At 42.9% G+C, this 14,824-nt stretch overlaps 1 protein-coding gene across 2 annotated transcripts; it reads left to right on the top strand.

Annotated features, from left to right (window-relative positions):
* Positions 1–1,224: 1,224 nt before the first annotated feature.
* On the top strand, positions 1,225–14,283 carry tex15 (testis expressed 15, meiosis and synapsis associated). Of its 2 annotated transcripts, XR_014554232.1 has the most exons (9): positions 1,225–2,493; positions 2,869–3,014; positions 3,387–3,555; positions 3,965–4,205; positions 4,479–4,622; positions 5,152–5,572; positions 5,870–12,039; positions 12,156–12,211; positions 12,611–14,283. XR_014554232.1 is itself a non-coding variant. In XM_083670624.1 (8 exons), the coding sequence occupies exons 2-8, from the start codon at positions 2,891–2,893 to the stop codon at positions 12,213–12,215; spliced, it is 7,329 nt and encodes a 2,442-aa protein (XP_083526750.1). In that variant the 5' UTR covers positions 1,225–2,493; positions 2,869–2,890; the 3' UTR covers positions 12,216–14,283. The 2 variants fall into 2 exon arrangements, 1 of the variants encoding a protein (XP_083526750.1); XM_083670624.1 differs by having other exon boundaries at positions 12,156–14,283.
* The last annotated feature ends 541 nt before the right edge of the window (positions 14,284–14,824 follow it).

The following is a 14,824-nucleotide window of genomic DNA, read 5'->3' as shown; positions in this document are numbered from 1 at the left end:
CCAGGAGAGGCTGGTGGAGGATGGACTCACGGTAATGCATCCTCGTCCTCCGATTTCTACCTCCACCAGCCTCCCTGGTGTGTTCACCCCTTGTATTTCAGTGCAGTTCTTATTGGTATTGAGATATCATCAGCTCATCTAAATAACCAGATGTACCATTTGAGCATCTCCTCCCCGTTCACAGGACGTGAAATATCACACGTTATCTGTATGTGTAAAAGGTGTGAAAATGGACTTGCCACATGTGTTTTCAGTGTTCTCTCTCAGTCAAGTAAACACTCAGACAAAGTGAGTCCTGCTGTTTTCAACAATTCTATTAATCACAGATTCAGTCTCAGCAATGTCAAGCTGTCCCAAGAGTATGTGATCATCATTGCTGGAGTGGAATTGGCTTTGTTTACCGAATGAAGAACTTGTTTGATGGAGTGTATTTTCTTCTCTCAGCATTGCCTCTAAGGCTGGTTGTGTTGGCTGGTTGGGTCATTTCTCTGTGGTGAGAAGCTAAGTGAGCAACCAACCACGGGAGGTGTGATCTCTCCTCTAGCTGGTGTGCTGGTGGGGACTTCCTGAGACACTGCAACTGAACATGTTTGAGGTAAACCGCTTCCTCACAAACCTGCAGCGAGTGGCCCTCACAACGCAAAAGTACAAACTGTATGACTGACATACATTCTAAGGACATTCGCACACATTCTAAGGAAATGAGCTCTTGGATTTATTGCAACAGCTTTCAAGCATGGTAAGAGCACACATATTCTCTCTAACTCACTTTCATTTCCTGTTCCTTTTTAATAGTATTCTGCATTTTAGAAATTTACCAGCATATTTTTTTATCAACAAATTAGATATGATCTATTAAAGACAGGCATAGTTGCTAGTCTTCAGATGAACTTTGGGATGTTACCAGTGATCGCAGCTGTCAGTATCAAAGTCAAAGTCAAAGTGGCTTTAATGTCAATTCTTCACGTCAAGACATACAAAGGAATCGAGAGGACGTTTCTCACTCTCCCACGGTGAGACAGATAAAGTGCACAGGCACAACAGATAAGACAAGACATACTAAAAGTAAAACATTCAATAAAAATAATTTAAACAGTGCAAAAAGAACAGTCAGTAAAGACAGTAAATAGCAACCAAATACTGGTAGTAATAATACAGTATAGGAAAGACTAGACCACAAGTGTAGGTGGTGAATTAGTAGTATTGCTTTCCGATTTGTGGCACTTCCTCTATGCTTCAGTGATCCAGTTTGGTCATGCCTCAAGCTGTTGGAATGTATAGGCTTTAAAAAAAAGTTGCATGCCAAAAACTGACTCAGTCAGCGACTCAGTCAAAAACTGACCAAACTAGTTTCTCGTTTGATTCTCTTAACTTGTTTGTCCACTTTTAGCTCTTTCTCTCTCTCTCTCTCTCTCACACACACACACACACACACACACACACACATCTCTTGTACACTTGTGAGAGCAGCCATGTGCTGCTTCCTCTGCATCCAATCCAAAATGTCCACATGGGGGTGCCTACTTCTTCATTTGAGAAAAAACTTTGGATTACTGTTACGGTCCTTCATGCTTCTTTAGAATTGTTTTGCGTGATGCTTTTTCAGTGGAGAGGACATGCTGTTCTGATGTTGTCTTCTCCAGGACTACGGGGCTGTTCCTTTCAGCAGTTTATCTCTGTGGTTGCCTCAGTGGCTGGGCTCTGCTTCACACTCAGATCTCTGTCACTGTTCCTTTTCAGCAACGATATCTCTCTCCATCCAACAGGTTCTGGAGCACCAGCCACATCAGGTTTGCATTGGCTTGGCTGAAACATATTACATACTGTAGACTCAAAACATTATTTTGTCTGTAAATGTACAATATTCTGAGTGTAGTTTACAGTACATTATGTGGTAAATAGCCATTTCCAACAGTTAAATATAGACAGGTATAGGCAGGTTTGACAGTTGAATTTTAAAGCGTCATAAAGCCTAATCTGGTTTGGCCGGTTTAACTTTGTAGCCAATCAGACGGCCGCATGCAAGTGCAAAGTCACAAAAGGACTTTAGCCGCAATATCTCCTTTATATGGTCACATGGTCACATGGTTTGAGAAACAAGCAAATGAAGCATGTGAGGCTCATCAGAGTTGGATGAAAAAAGGTCAAAGGTAATGACCCAACAAAGGGTAAACAGTGATCCAGGGTATCAGGACGAGGGTAGAAAACCACCTAAACCAGACCCCAATTGTTGTCTGACTGGATGAGAAGATACATATCTGTAATGATACACATGTACAAAAATGTGAATCCTGTGCCAAGATGTCTGAGGTTACGCCCACACAGAGAGGGGAGGCTTGGGGAAGTGTTGATGTGGGGTCAGAGTAGAGGTAGATGATTAGACATTCAGGTTGCACATTTACAGAATGAGGTAATTACTTCAAATGCGGCTTCTTCTCCTGCTCTTGTTAATGAACAAACTTTGGACAGACTGTCCTGTCGCTTGAGAGGCAGGTAAATATTACAGTTCTTGTCCGTACATGTAAATGTTCGGTCATTTGATCACTCACTGTTTAGTAAGGGAACAGGGAAGTAGTATTAGTAGACTGACTTCTCTCTCGTACTCGTACTAATGGAAAGTATGAGGAAGGGTTGTTTTCTAACTTGCGCAAGAATGTAACAATGTGACTTGTGAAATAGGGAACAGCATATCACTGTGAAAGAGAAACTTTCAACATACAAAATGGTATCTCACGGGTTCTTCTTCTCTCTTCCCTTCTCTTCTCTTCTCTTCTCAGATTCAGAACTAACAAATGGTATCTCATGGTTTTACAGTGCAAAGGTATGTGATTCCTCTTGTACATTTTCTGACATGTAGACCTCTTGCAGGGTGATGTTGTGATCTAGGATCATGGATATTCTAGGATATAAGAAAGGAACGATGGCTCTAACATCACAAAGCTCCTCACAACCAATCAGAACTCCTGCTCTCAAGAACTTCACCATTCCCAGGAAGAAGAGGGGAGATGGAAAAGGTTTGTGAAACACACAATTAAATTAACAATACATGTAACAGAATTTTTTAAATTATTAAATACAATGAATATTAAGTTTGGTTGATATGAATCAACAACCTGAAGCATTATGATACTAGTAGGTCATGTCATGCACAAAAGAAAGATAAACAAATGGTTTGAACAAATCATTTGTGATTTAAATGTAAGTATTTCTCATGAAATATATTCTATCATCTCTGCCTTAAATACAGTTAAATGGGTTTCTTATACATGTCCCTCTCATTTCCTTACACTATACAACACGATGACAATATACAAAACCATTTCAAATACCTACTTCTTACAATCCCTGAATTGATGGGTTTCTTATGCATTTCATTGTCCTCCCAGCAGCTCTTTTGGAGCTGTGTCCTAAGGACAGCAGAGACTACAACCTGCTCCAAATGTCGCTGACTGAGTCTTGTCTGGATACAACCAAGGACCTCTCAGACACCTGCCAATTTGACCAGGTCCGCTTGATCCACAATGAGGAGCTGCTGAGAGAGTTCTCTGACAAAAGGTGACGATCAGATCAACATATGGTAGTGTTCATCTCTTTTATTGTTCAGGACTGTACGCTTTTGCAGATTACAATATTGTATACATGTTCGTCTCTTCAATAGAGTTATCTGCGCAACTGATGTTGATACTGCAGGTGTAAAATGACAAATTAACAGAATTATGTATATGATAATTGTTTGTGTCTTCAAAATAACAGTGAAATATGTACAGTATATACAGATTTTGCAGGAGATATTGTACTGAGGAGTCAGGGTTTTATATTCAACCTTTATTCATAGGTTGTAATGTACCTGTCCATCATAGATAATATGCACTACAAAACATTCATAAACACTGTTAGTCTTGGTCCATCTTCCTCAATTTTCCTCAATTTCTTCAGTTCAATAAAACGTTATTTGTCCCTTCAGGTCAGACATGCGTTTGAAGGACAGACACATCAGAGAAATGGAGGAGAGGTTCTGTTTTTTAGTCACGTCACTCCATCAGGCTTCACAGATCTACCAGCACGGCCTGAGGATCGGGGACATGGAGCAGCACTCTCTGGGAAACCCGTCATATGGGGTTTGTTTACACAGGCACGTCGATGTGGCCCTGAAACATGCCTCTGGTAGCAATACACTTCCAGGGAAAATACTCATTGTTTTCAAGGTTAGTTGGAAATACTTATTAATGGGATCATGTTTGTAATACCAATGTTATCGCTACTGCTTTATTTGTGGTACAGTACTCAAAACAACCTGCACCTGGCACCAAATGGCGCATGGTGCTTTGTATAATGAATCTCAAAGAAAGTAAAAGTATAGTAATGTATGTGTAGCTATGTTATTACCCATGTAGTTTGTAGTGAAATACTTATAAATTGCTTCACCAAATCGTATTGTTGTATTGAACAACCAATGAAAACATTGACTTATGTTCCAGGTCCTCTTCGGGAAGGTGAAGAAAGTTCCTCCAAGTTTTGGGAAGAATGGCGCACATGACCCAACAGTGAACTATGACTGTCACATGACTAAAGACCCAGCTAGTCCGAGGGACAGCCTCCCTCTGCAAGTCCTAGCCTCATCTGTAAGTTACACACATCTTCAATTCAAGTAGTCTTTATTTAGGCAAGACACACACACACTTCAATGATCCACACTTTGGTCATGCCTCAAGCTGTTGGAATGTATAGGCATTAAAAAAAATTGCATGCCTCAAAAACTGACCAAACTAGTTTCTTTAGTTTTTCTAGTTTGATTCTCTTAACTTGTTTGTCCACTTTTATCTCTTTCTCTCTCTCTCTCTCTCACACACACACACACACACACACACACACACACACACACACACACACACACACACACACACACACACACACACACACTCAGACGCCACAGACAGACAGACAGACAGACAGACAGACACACATACACACACACACACACACACACACACACACACACTCAGACGCCACAGACAGACAGACAGACAGACAGACAGACAGACAGACACACACACACACACACACACACACACACACACACACACACACACACACACACACATTAACTTGTATTTGATTATTTGATTTGACTGACATATTTTGTGTTTACAGGTGTTCCTGTTTGACTATGATGAGAAGCAGGAGCTGAACATGAGACCAAGACAGTGTTTACCATATGCTGCAATTTCATTGGTCCCTGCTGTAAATACGACGCCATTAACAAATCTGGCTCGAGAAACTATTCCGTCTGCAAGTCTGGCTTGTGAGATTCCTGTGTCCTCGAGTCTGGCTCATGAGATTCCTGTGTCCTCGAGTCTGGCTCGTGAGATTCCTGTGTCCTCAAGTCTGGCTCGTGAGATTCCTGTGTCCTCAAGTCTGGCTCGTGAGATTACTGTGACCTCGAGTATGGCTTGTGAGACCACTGTGTCTGAGAGTCTAGCTTGTGAGATGACTGCTTCTTCTAGTCAGTCCGTTACACCCTCTACCCTGTCGACTAGCACTCCAGTCCAGTCTAGGAAGCTGAACCCATTAGGTATGGAACTCTATGCCTCTATAACAAATTCATTGCTTTCTGGATATTGGATTCCTATATATATCATGATTCCTGGATTTTGTGTATGCATGTGAATTTCTGATGGTGCAGCTAAAGTGTCAAAGATTAATTTCCCTTAGGGGACAATAAAGTTGCGCTTGTCTTGTCTAATTCATTAATCATATACATCATTAGCTGGTGTTCCAAGGTTGTCAACCCATGTACATAAGCTATATTCATACATAAACTATATTTCTAATTTAATGACTTCATAATCTTTTATTTCCTCCTTCACAGACTCAGTGTCATGTCTGAAGACATGCACGGTAGCTGAGAGACGGGGCAAGGGGCAGAATGCAACTGTCAAATTCATACATTTTGGAACACCTGAAAGCCCTACCCCTGGATACAGAGCTCAAGGATTTGGAACGATGCCCTCATTCCCAGGGGTTGACCAACCACAGATCTCTTGTGACCAAACACCATCCCTAGACCAATTCCACCAACAGAATGGCAGCGATCACTTCCTATCCCTCTTGGGTTCCTGGACCCCTCAAGTACACTTGACCTCTCCGTTCAACCTACCTCCACCACCATCCAGTGGCTCAATTCCATTTCTGGAGGACAGTGCTCATTCTGGGGTAACTAAAATGAACCAAAATAAACTACACACAAGTAGTCATGTCCATTCTTGTCAACAAGTTCCAAACGCCCTGTCCACGAACCAGAGTATCCCATGGCAACCACAATGTGAGACACCTACAACAACAGGTGTGATGGAACCCATCTCTTCTGTTGTTTATGCCTCTCGTGTGATTAAGGATCCCAGGACGCTTAGACGATCAATAAACAGCAACATGCAGACATCGACCAATGAGGAGAAACTACCCCAGGTTGACACACAGAGTGTCAGTTCTGCTCCTGTGGGGAACAGTTCCGTTGCTTCTTCAGCCACCCTCAAGATGAAACAGCCATCGTTTAAGATGTTGCAAATGAAATTCCGGAAATATTCAGCATTTTTGGGGCTGACTAAGGAGAAGAGGAGGGAAAAAGTATGGTCTATAGAATATTTAAAACTGGAGGACAAAACGGCGTTACTCAAGAGAATCAATTTCTACGAGAGCTTTTATCAGAAGCACAAAAGGGGTTTGCTGACTCAAAATGACAAGAAGACTGTCATGGACCCAATGCTATCACGCAAAAGAGGATATGAGAATAAAACATCCAGTACAGACGTAAAAGAGAGGTACAACAGTCAGAAGTCTATTGAGGGCAATGGCACAGACACTCAGCAACAGGTCAGGTTACATAAACTTCCTCATGACTGTCATCAGAGCTCACATTTCCTGTCACCAGATATCTTAACCCATAAGTCAGCAGATCATACCTGTAAAGCTATGGAGAACAAAATGGCATTTTCTTTTGAGAGCAAAACTGAAAACATGGAACTGGAAGAGGCACCGTGTGTCAAACATTACAGCCCTGCACCTAGTGCGATACTACCTATCACATTGCATCTCACAAGAAATAAAGAAAGGCACAAAACCAGTGCGGAGAAGAAACCAGAGAGAACTCTGGAAACAATCCCCAAGGACCCAGGGCCTTTGCCTCCATTCTTATTAATGAACATTTTCTCCAGTCAATCCAAATGCAATGACGCTGCACAGCTCACAGAAGAGCAAGACCAAACTCACAGGCCCACTGTGACAGAGTCCAGTGGACATTCTGACAGTGTATGCCTACACACACCAGCTCATTCCAACGGGCCTATGGTTACCAGTGGTCTCACTATAAACAGTAAGGCTATGGCAGTAGAAACAAAGACTCCAAACCACCCACAGGTTGTCAAAGAAAAGGTAAACTCACAGGAAATTACACAGGACAGGAATAGTCTGGTGAGGTGTAGACAGGTGAGGTCTGAGGGTAACTCAATCCTGGAGGAGAAAACTCAAGACACTCTCACTGCAAGTGAGGGAAGTGTAGGAGGCAGAGAGGTGAGGTCTGAAGCACCCCAGGATGCTACTAGTTCTCAGGATTACATGATGGGGAGAGAAACATTGTCAAACCCAATGAGTAGAGTGTGTGACACAGTGGAGAAGGAAGCACCTATCATTTACAAATTCCACTCTGACAACATGACTGTCTGTGACATGGACATATCTGATGAGGAGGCTGAGAGCTCTGATGTCTGTCCTTCTGTCTTGTCTGGTAAGGAATGTGAGGGACACAAGAAATTATATGAAACTGGCCAATATCTAGAACCAGAATCCACAACATTGTGTTCTATGAACTGTGATGGTGTGGGTGAAAATACTCAGGAATCTGAGAACCACTCTGATAATATGACTCCCTGTGACATGGAAATATCTGACAAGGACGTCTTTCCTTTAGTCCCGCCCAGTCATGGCCCTGAAGAAGACAAGGAATTCTATGGAACTGACCAAGATCTCGAACCGGAACCCGCAACATTGGGTTCTATGAACCGTGATGATGTGACTGACAATGCACAGAACTGTCAGACTGATGTGATGGATGTCTGTGAGGAGGTTTGTTCTATGGAGATTTGTTCAGAGGAAGAGGTAAGCACTGTCTCTCCTTTGGACTCTTTGAGTCAAGGTCCTGAGGCAGACAGGGAATTCCATGGAACTGGCCAAGATCTAGAACTGGAATCCGAGACATTCAATTCTAAGATTGGTGATGACATAAATCACAATACTCAGGAATGTCAGATGGGTGGCGAATCACAACAGGAAGATCTGCTTTACAGCTCCCTATGTAATAGGCTGCAATTCCATGAGCTGTTTCTCTCAGCAAATCAAAACGCTGCACGTTCAGTGTCTCGTAAACATTACCTTAGACTTAAAGGTATCAACAGTCCCATGGATTCCAGGAAATCACTTCTGTCACCCTACAACCCAAACAGGTTAAACAGGGCAGAGCTATGCAAGCTCCATGTTATCATAAAGGCTGACAGAGAACACAGAGAATACACTGCTGAATCACTTTCTCTGTCTAAGAGGTTTTCACTCTCAGAATGCCCTCAAGGGAATCCAGCTGTCTCACCCACTGAACAGGCAAACAATACGCCTGCCAACAACTGTATTATCACTGGGAATACACCCATTGAAGGTGTTCTTAAAGCTCACAGTGATGGTGGACACAGACCAAATTCCCATAATTTGAGATTAATCAAAATAATGGCGGAGAAATACAATAGAAAGGAAAATACTTCATCCAACAAGCAGAGACATCAAAAACACCAAGTGAAGAAGAATTCTGTGGTTGAAAAATCCCTCACTGACATACCCCCTCCCCCCCACAAAACCAAAACCATAACGGGCCATGTAGAGGGCCCAATCGTACAAAGGGAGAAGGACTGTTCTGATGTGACTTCTAATAAGAAGAGGAACTTAAAGTCGAACACTTTGTTTCCCATGGAGCTCAGAAAGAACACCAGAAATAGAACTGGGGGGAACAAACTAAAACCCTCACACACAACAATGACAGTTCACAGCACTTCTGAAGGCCTGTCTGACTACTATAGGACCATGAAACAAGCTCCAGGGAAACCCAGGAGAGGCATCATGGTGAGGATGATGAGAGATTTGAGGAGGAGTAACAGTTGGTGGATGTTCAATCACAGGTTTAAAACCAACAGGATAAACAGTCAAAGCCAGTTATCTGACACTCCTGTAAGTCCAAATGAGGAAGAAGAAACAGAAGGAAAACTAACAGTGTGTCATACACCTCAGAAGAGTGGTGAGCATTCTGATGAGGAAGGACTGAAAACACCAAATGGAAAGATAAAAACTGTAAAGGATATGGATGAAGAGATGGATGAAAAAGAAAAGACAGATGAAGTGACCAATGTTGCTGATGTTGTTGACACAATCTCTATTTCATCAACCATAGAAGTTACGGATGTGGAGGCTGCTAAATGCTCATCAGGAAGTGACCTCAGTATCATAGGGGAAGACCTTCAACCCACTCAGGAAGTTGCGGTTCTGTCTCCAAGGGTAACCTACCGTGAAGACAAGTCACATGACACAGAAAGGCTACAGGCAACCCAGAGTTTCTGCATTTCTCCAGAGGACAACTCATCACCTAAATGCACTAGTATCACAGAACCAAGCCAGGAGAATAAGTCAACAACCAACCAGGAAACACAGGAGGTGGAGTTACCACAGGAAAAGCCATCACAAGATGATATACATTGTATAGAAGAGATTATAGAAGTCAATGATGATGGCGATGATGCAATGAGCCCTACTAAGGACGTTGTTCCAAACTCTGAGATGGTGGAGTACCCCTTAGAAGCTGCCATAGAGATTCTATGTGGCAGTGAGTTAGAGAGTGAATCCAACACCAGTCCACCTAAACCACAGGAGACTCTTGATCCACCACACTCCATTTTGAGTTATGCTGAGACGGAGACAGAGAAAGTAGTACCATCAGAGAATATAGATTACTCCGCCATACAGGAACCAGAGGAGGAAATCAATTCACCAACCAAGGTCAAAATTATCTCGAGATTAAGAGCTTTCCTGACAAAGTTTGAGTCCACAGTCAGGAAACCGGAGGTAAATACATTCGATTCAGTCTGTGAAACTGTGCATAATAATCTACCACAGATCTGTGAAATGTTTCAGAGTAAAGTCAATTACCAAATCCCATTGGTCGTCCTTGATAGGGTGGAGTTACCCAATCTGAGACTGAATAGAAGTAAACTGCATCAAAATATCACAGAGAAGCCCCAGAGTTACATTATAATCCCACAGTCTCCAGCAGAGAAGCCCCTGAGATATGTTGTATCCCCCTCACAGCAGCCAGAGGAGAAGCCCCAGAGTCAGGTTATAACCCCCTCACAGTGCCCAGAGGATGACAGAGAAGGAAATCAATATGAGGAAGCACATGCTATACCTCCCCCAGTTAAGGCCTCTACTTTGATTACCAACGTAGACAGTAATGTTAACACTGAACCAGAACGAGAGAAAATTAAAGAAAACAGTAGAAACTGGGATAGCATTCCTAATGTCAGTCCTGATAGCACCACCATGTTGGGAATCCCCAGAGAGTCCACTAAAGCCCCTATGGACAGAAAGAAAAACATTGAAGCAAACAATTCAGAACACACAAACCATTGGATTATAATTGCAGAAAATGCAGAAACGCATACCACAAGGGAACATCAAATACCCAACAGTTCTACTAATGATAATGATGTAGGCAACATGAATATGGATAGAGCACAATTACAATCAGTAATTTCAGAATTTGGCCAAACAAAGGAAAATGTCAACCAGGCGGGCCATAGAACCTTGAGCCCTACCTCTTTCCATAGAACCTTTAATGTGACTGATATCTCAAACATATTAAGACACTGTGATAGAGCAGGTAACATGGGTGAACTCAGCCCTTTGCGATCCCATTGCAAAGTCATGCTCCAGTACTTCATCGTGAAATTTGAGAGGAAGCAGAATGTAGAAGCCAATCAAGTCGTTGTCACAAGAGACCAGATTCTGGAACGCTATCTGGAACGCCCCCCTGTCCCAATGGAACTGAATTACGAAGCTCTGAGCTCTTTCTTAGAACTACAGATGATGGTAGAAGCCTGGCAGTTTTTAGACAACAAGATGAGATATATGAGTAGACAGTCTACATTCAGGAGTCTGCTGTGGTACGACCCAACCCTGTATGGTGAACTGTTTAAAGGGAAGGTGGGATTTCAGCAACAGTCCTCTTTATACTCATCCTTCCAGCAAACCCTAGACAACGAGGGTGCAAGCGCATTACGGAAATATCACTTTGCTGTCGCTACACTGAACCAGCAGCTCCACAGGAGGTCAGATATATCTTACTACATGTATCTCAAGAGCAAGAGAGAGCGACTGGAGGTTGAGGCTGCATTACGAAATTCCTTAGATGTAGACAACTTCTACCTCTCTGTGCCGCTGTCTTGTATGATTGACTTTGGGGACAGTTTTGAAAGTTTACAGAAGGCCCTGGGTCTGGTGAAGGCCTTCACAGAGACCCCTGAGGACCAGCTGGAGGGAGGGTTTGATGTTGGGAAGGCGGAACACCTTGCCATGATGTTCCGATTCCTACAGGAGAAAATCAGCTATTTGAAAACTTCCAGCAATATGCTTCATAGCAAGATATCCTGGTTTGGCATGGAGCATCTCCTATACGACGCCTCGAAGATACTGGTGTGGAGAGAGGCTAAAGGGGGGACACCACAAGAGGACCCACTGAGGAAATACAATAAAGCGAATCCACAGATTGTCTATGGAGTGACAGAGTCTGGTGTCTCGCTGTTGCATGGAAACACTGTGAGGAGGACTCAGCTCCTGGCTAGGATGGGTATGCCCGGGGTCTCAGTACAACAAGCCACACCGCCCAGCAGGGTGTATCGAGCCAGCGGTCGGGGGAGAGGTAAACAGCCTATGGAGAGGAAACGCTGTGCTCAGGTTTGTTGATGTATTTGAATGTAGAATATTTGGTGACACTATGTTCTAAAGTGTACTTTATAGAAGGTTTGAAAAGCATTTACGCTATAATTAACTTGTTTTGGTTTATTTCTTAGTATAAACCTCCTGAACATAAATCCATCCCACGGATTGACCTAATAAGCACACCAACGTAAGTAATATACCTGTATAACTGTACCTGTGTAATTACACTGTAATAACTGTAGTCACAACACTGTATCAACATGTTATTATATAGTAATTAGGTACAGTAATTTCATTGCATGTGGCATATGGAGTTTAGCGGTTTGTCTTAATATAGTCCTTATTCCACTTGTGTAATAAAAATCAATTACAAAGTCATTACAAATGTGACAGCATGTTAATACAATGTTGTTATGGGTAATAGAGTTTTCACACAGGTATAATAATATAAAGTCTGACCCTTTAGCCTGTTATATCAGCAAAACCTGGCCAACAAAGTAGCAGTTGACATAATATCATTATCATTATCATTATCCAATGGTTTTGGCTACACACATAAATATTTTGATTTTTGTCTCCTCTTCAGCTCAAGTCCTCCACATGTGGGTTCTAGAAGGGATCAGCCGGATGTGACCCAACCACCAAACAACCCCCCCCCCCCTCTACACACAGATACACTTTCACATAACCAGGTAAAGTGGGTTGATATACAGGCACCGAAGAGGGGCATCCCGGCACCATTCTTACCCCCAACTATGCCGCCGTGCCCTGAGATCAGGGCCTGTCTGATGACTAAAGGAGTGACAGCAGCTAACGCCCATCCCCAGCTACCTGCCCCAGTGAGACTGGCGGGAGGCGTGGTGGAAACTAAACTAAACATGCACCAACAGTGGCTCCCAGACTGGCCACTCGGCACAGTAAACGGGGATCCGAGGCCGATGGTGAGGCTTCCCTGGACTAGTGTCATCAGAGCCACCAGAGAACAAGGCCATCATCCCATCAGGAGCCCTATCATTTCAGGCATTCTCAAGGAGAAAGGTCATCTCTCTTCCTGTTGTTCTAGTCTGTCTTCTTCACTCCCTCCTCCTCCTCCTCCTCCTCCTCCTCTCTCCTCTCTCCCTCCTCGTCCACCTCTCTCCTCTCTCCCTCCTCCTCCTCTCTCCTCTCTCCCTCCTCGTCCACCTCTCTCCTCTCTCCCTCCTCCTCCTCTCTCCTCTCTCCCTCCTCGTCCACCTCTCTCCTCTCTCCCTCCTCCTCCTCTCTCCTCTCTCCCTCCTCGTCCACCTCTCTCCTCTCTCCCTCCTCCTCCTCCTCCTCTCTCCTCTCTCCCTCCTCCTCCTCCTCCTCTCTCCTCCCTCCAACCTCCTCCTCCTCCTCGTCCACCTCTCTCCTCTCTCCCTCCTCCTCCTTATCCTCTCTCCTCTCTCCAACCTCCTCCTCCTCTCTCCTCCCTCCAACCTCCTCCTCTCTCCTCCATCACTCCTCCTCCTCCTCTTCCTCCTCCTCCTCCATACATCCCATCATCAAAAGGGAACCCAGCACCATTCTCCTCCTCCCAGCCTCTCACTCGTAGCCCTACAGAGAAGGCTCCTATGAACTACCCCTTCTTCCTTCTGAACGGTCAGACCTATTCCACTGCCAAACCACCTGTCTCCTCATCTGGTCTTCATAATGGGAGCAGATTTCATCCATACTCTATATAGAGGACTGCTTACATTCACTATCAACTTTTACTGTTAAGAAGCAGGTTTTCAGGCCTGTAAAAACTAAGGACATTTCTAAAGAGGTTAATATTGTTAGTGAAAACAGTGAAGACATATCAGCCATAAAAGATAGAGATATGGATGGACTTGATCTATTTCATATTCATGTTTTCCATTTAATTTGTTTTGTGTTTTCTTTTTGTATTTATGCTTTTGTGGTATGGTATACTGTTATATAATTGTATACTCAGAAGCATTTTGTCATCTTGCTATAGATATTTGATTAATGGGGTTTATTGACCAAAATAATTCTGCGATACTGTATGATGTGTTGTTAACTTGTTAAATGAATATCCTCCCAGTGGATTGCAATGTTGTGTAATTATAGTATTATATTGTAAATAATAGTATTTAAGTGTTTACCTTAAAGATTTGAGACACATTTGTTATCATTAGCTTGTCTACACAGTATGTTTTCAAGTTTTTGTAACTTGACACTTGCCTTGACTGCCTGAGCCTGTTTTGCAATTAAATGTTGTCATATTGACAAACTTTACCACCCTAAGAACTATTTTCTCAATAATAGGACACAATGTTGAATATTAGGTTAAAATGAGAATTACTTGTGCCTAAATGCAGTAAATATTTTGCATACAGTATTAGTCTAACACTATACTGCCTGAAAAGGCAGAGCAGAACTAAGTAAGTAAAAAGGAACCAGCAGCAGAGAAAAAAACTAAAAAACTAAAAAAACAACACTTCCTTTATGGTTGACAGAACATATTCTGAAAGGTTAGAGCTATTTTGAATGAAGCCTATTCAGGAACCGCAAAATAGTTTGTCTTTATAGAATAGATGTTGTCCTGATGTGCAACTGTTGATTCAGTAGAAAGTATGATCAGAGAGGTAACCAGGTCCATTTCAGCCATAACCCCTTTTCCTGTCCCTTCAGTGTGCAGTGTGCACAGGCCAACATGGACTTGACATAGGGGGTATATAGGAACCAAAGCAGTGGACAAGTAAAGACGACTCGGAAAGAAAGCCACTTTAGACTGAGAAGCACCCTGGGACATCAGAGTCATCAGAGATAGGCTGTT

This window comes from Argentina silus (assembly GCF_951799395.1).
Source record: "Argentina silus genome assembly, chromosome: 5".
Classification (NCBI taxonomy): domain Eukaryota; kingdom Metazoa; phylum Chordata; class Actinopteri; order Argentiniformes; family Argentinidae; genus Argentina; species Argentina silus.
This window is presented reverse-complemented; position numbering and strand designations above follow the sequence as displayed.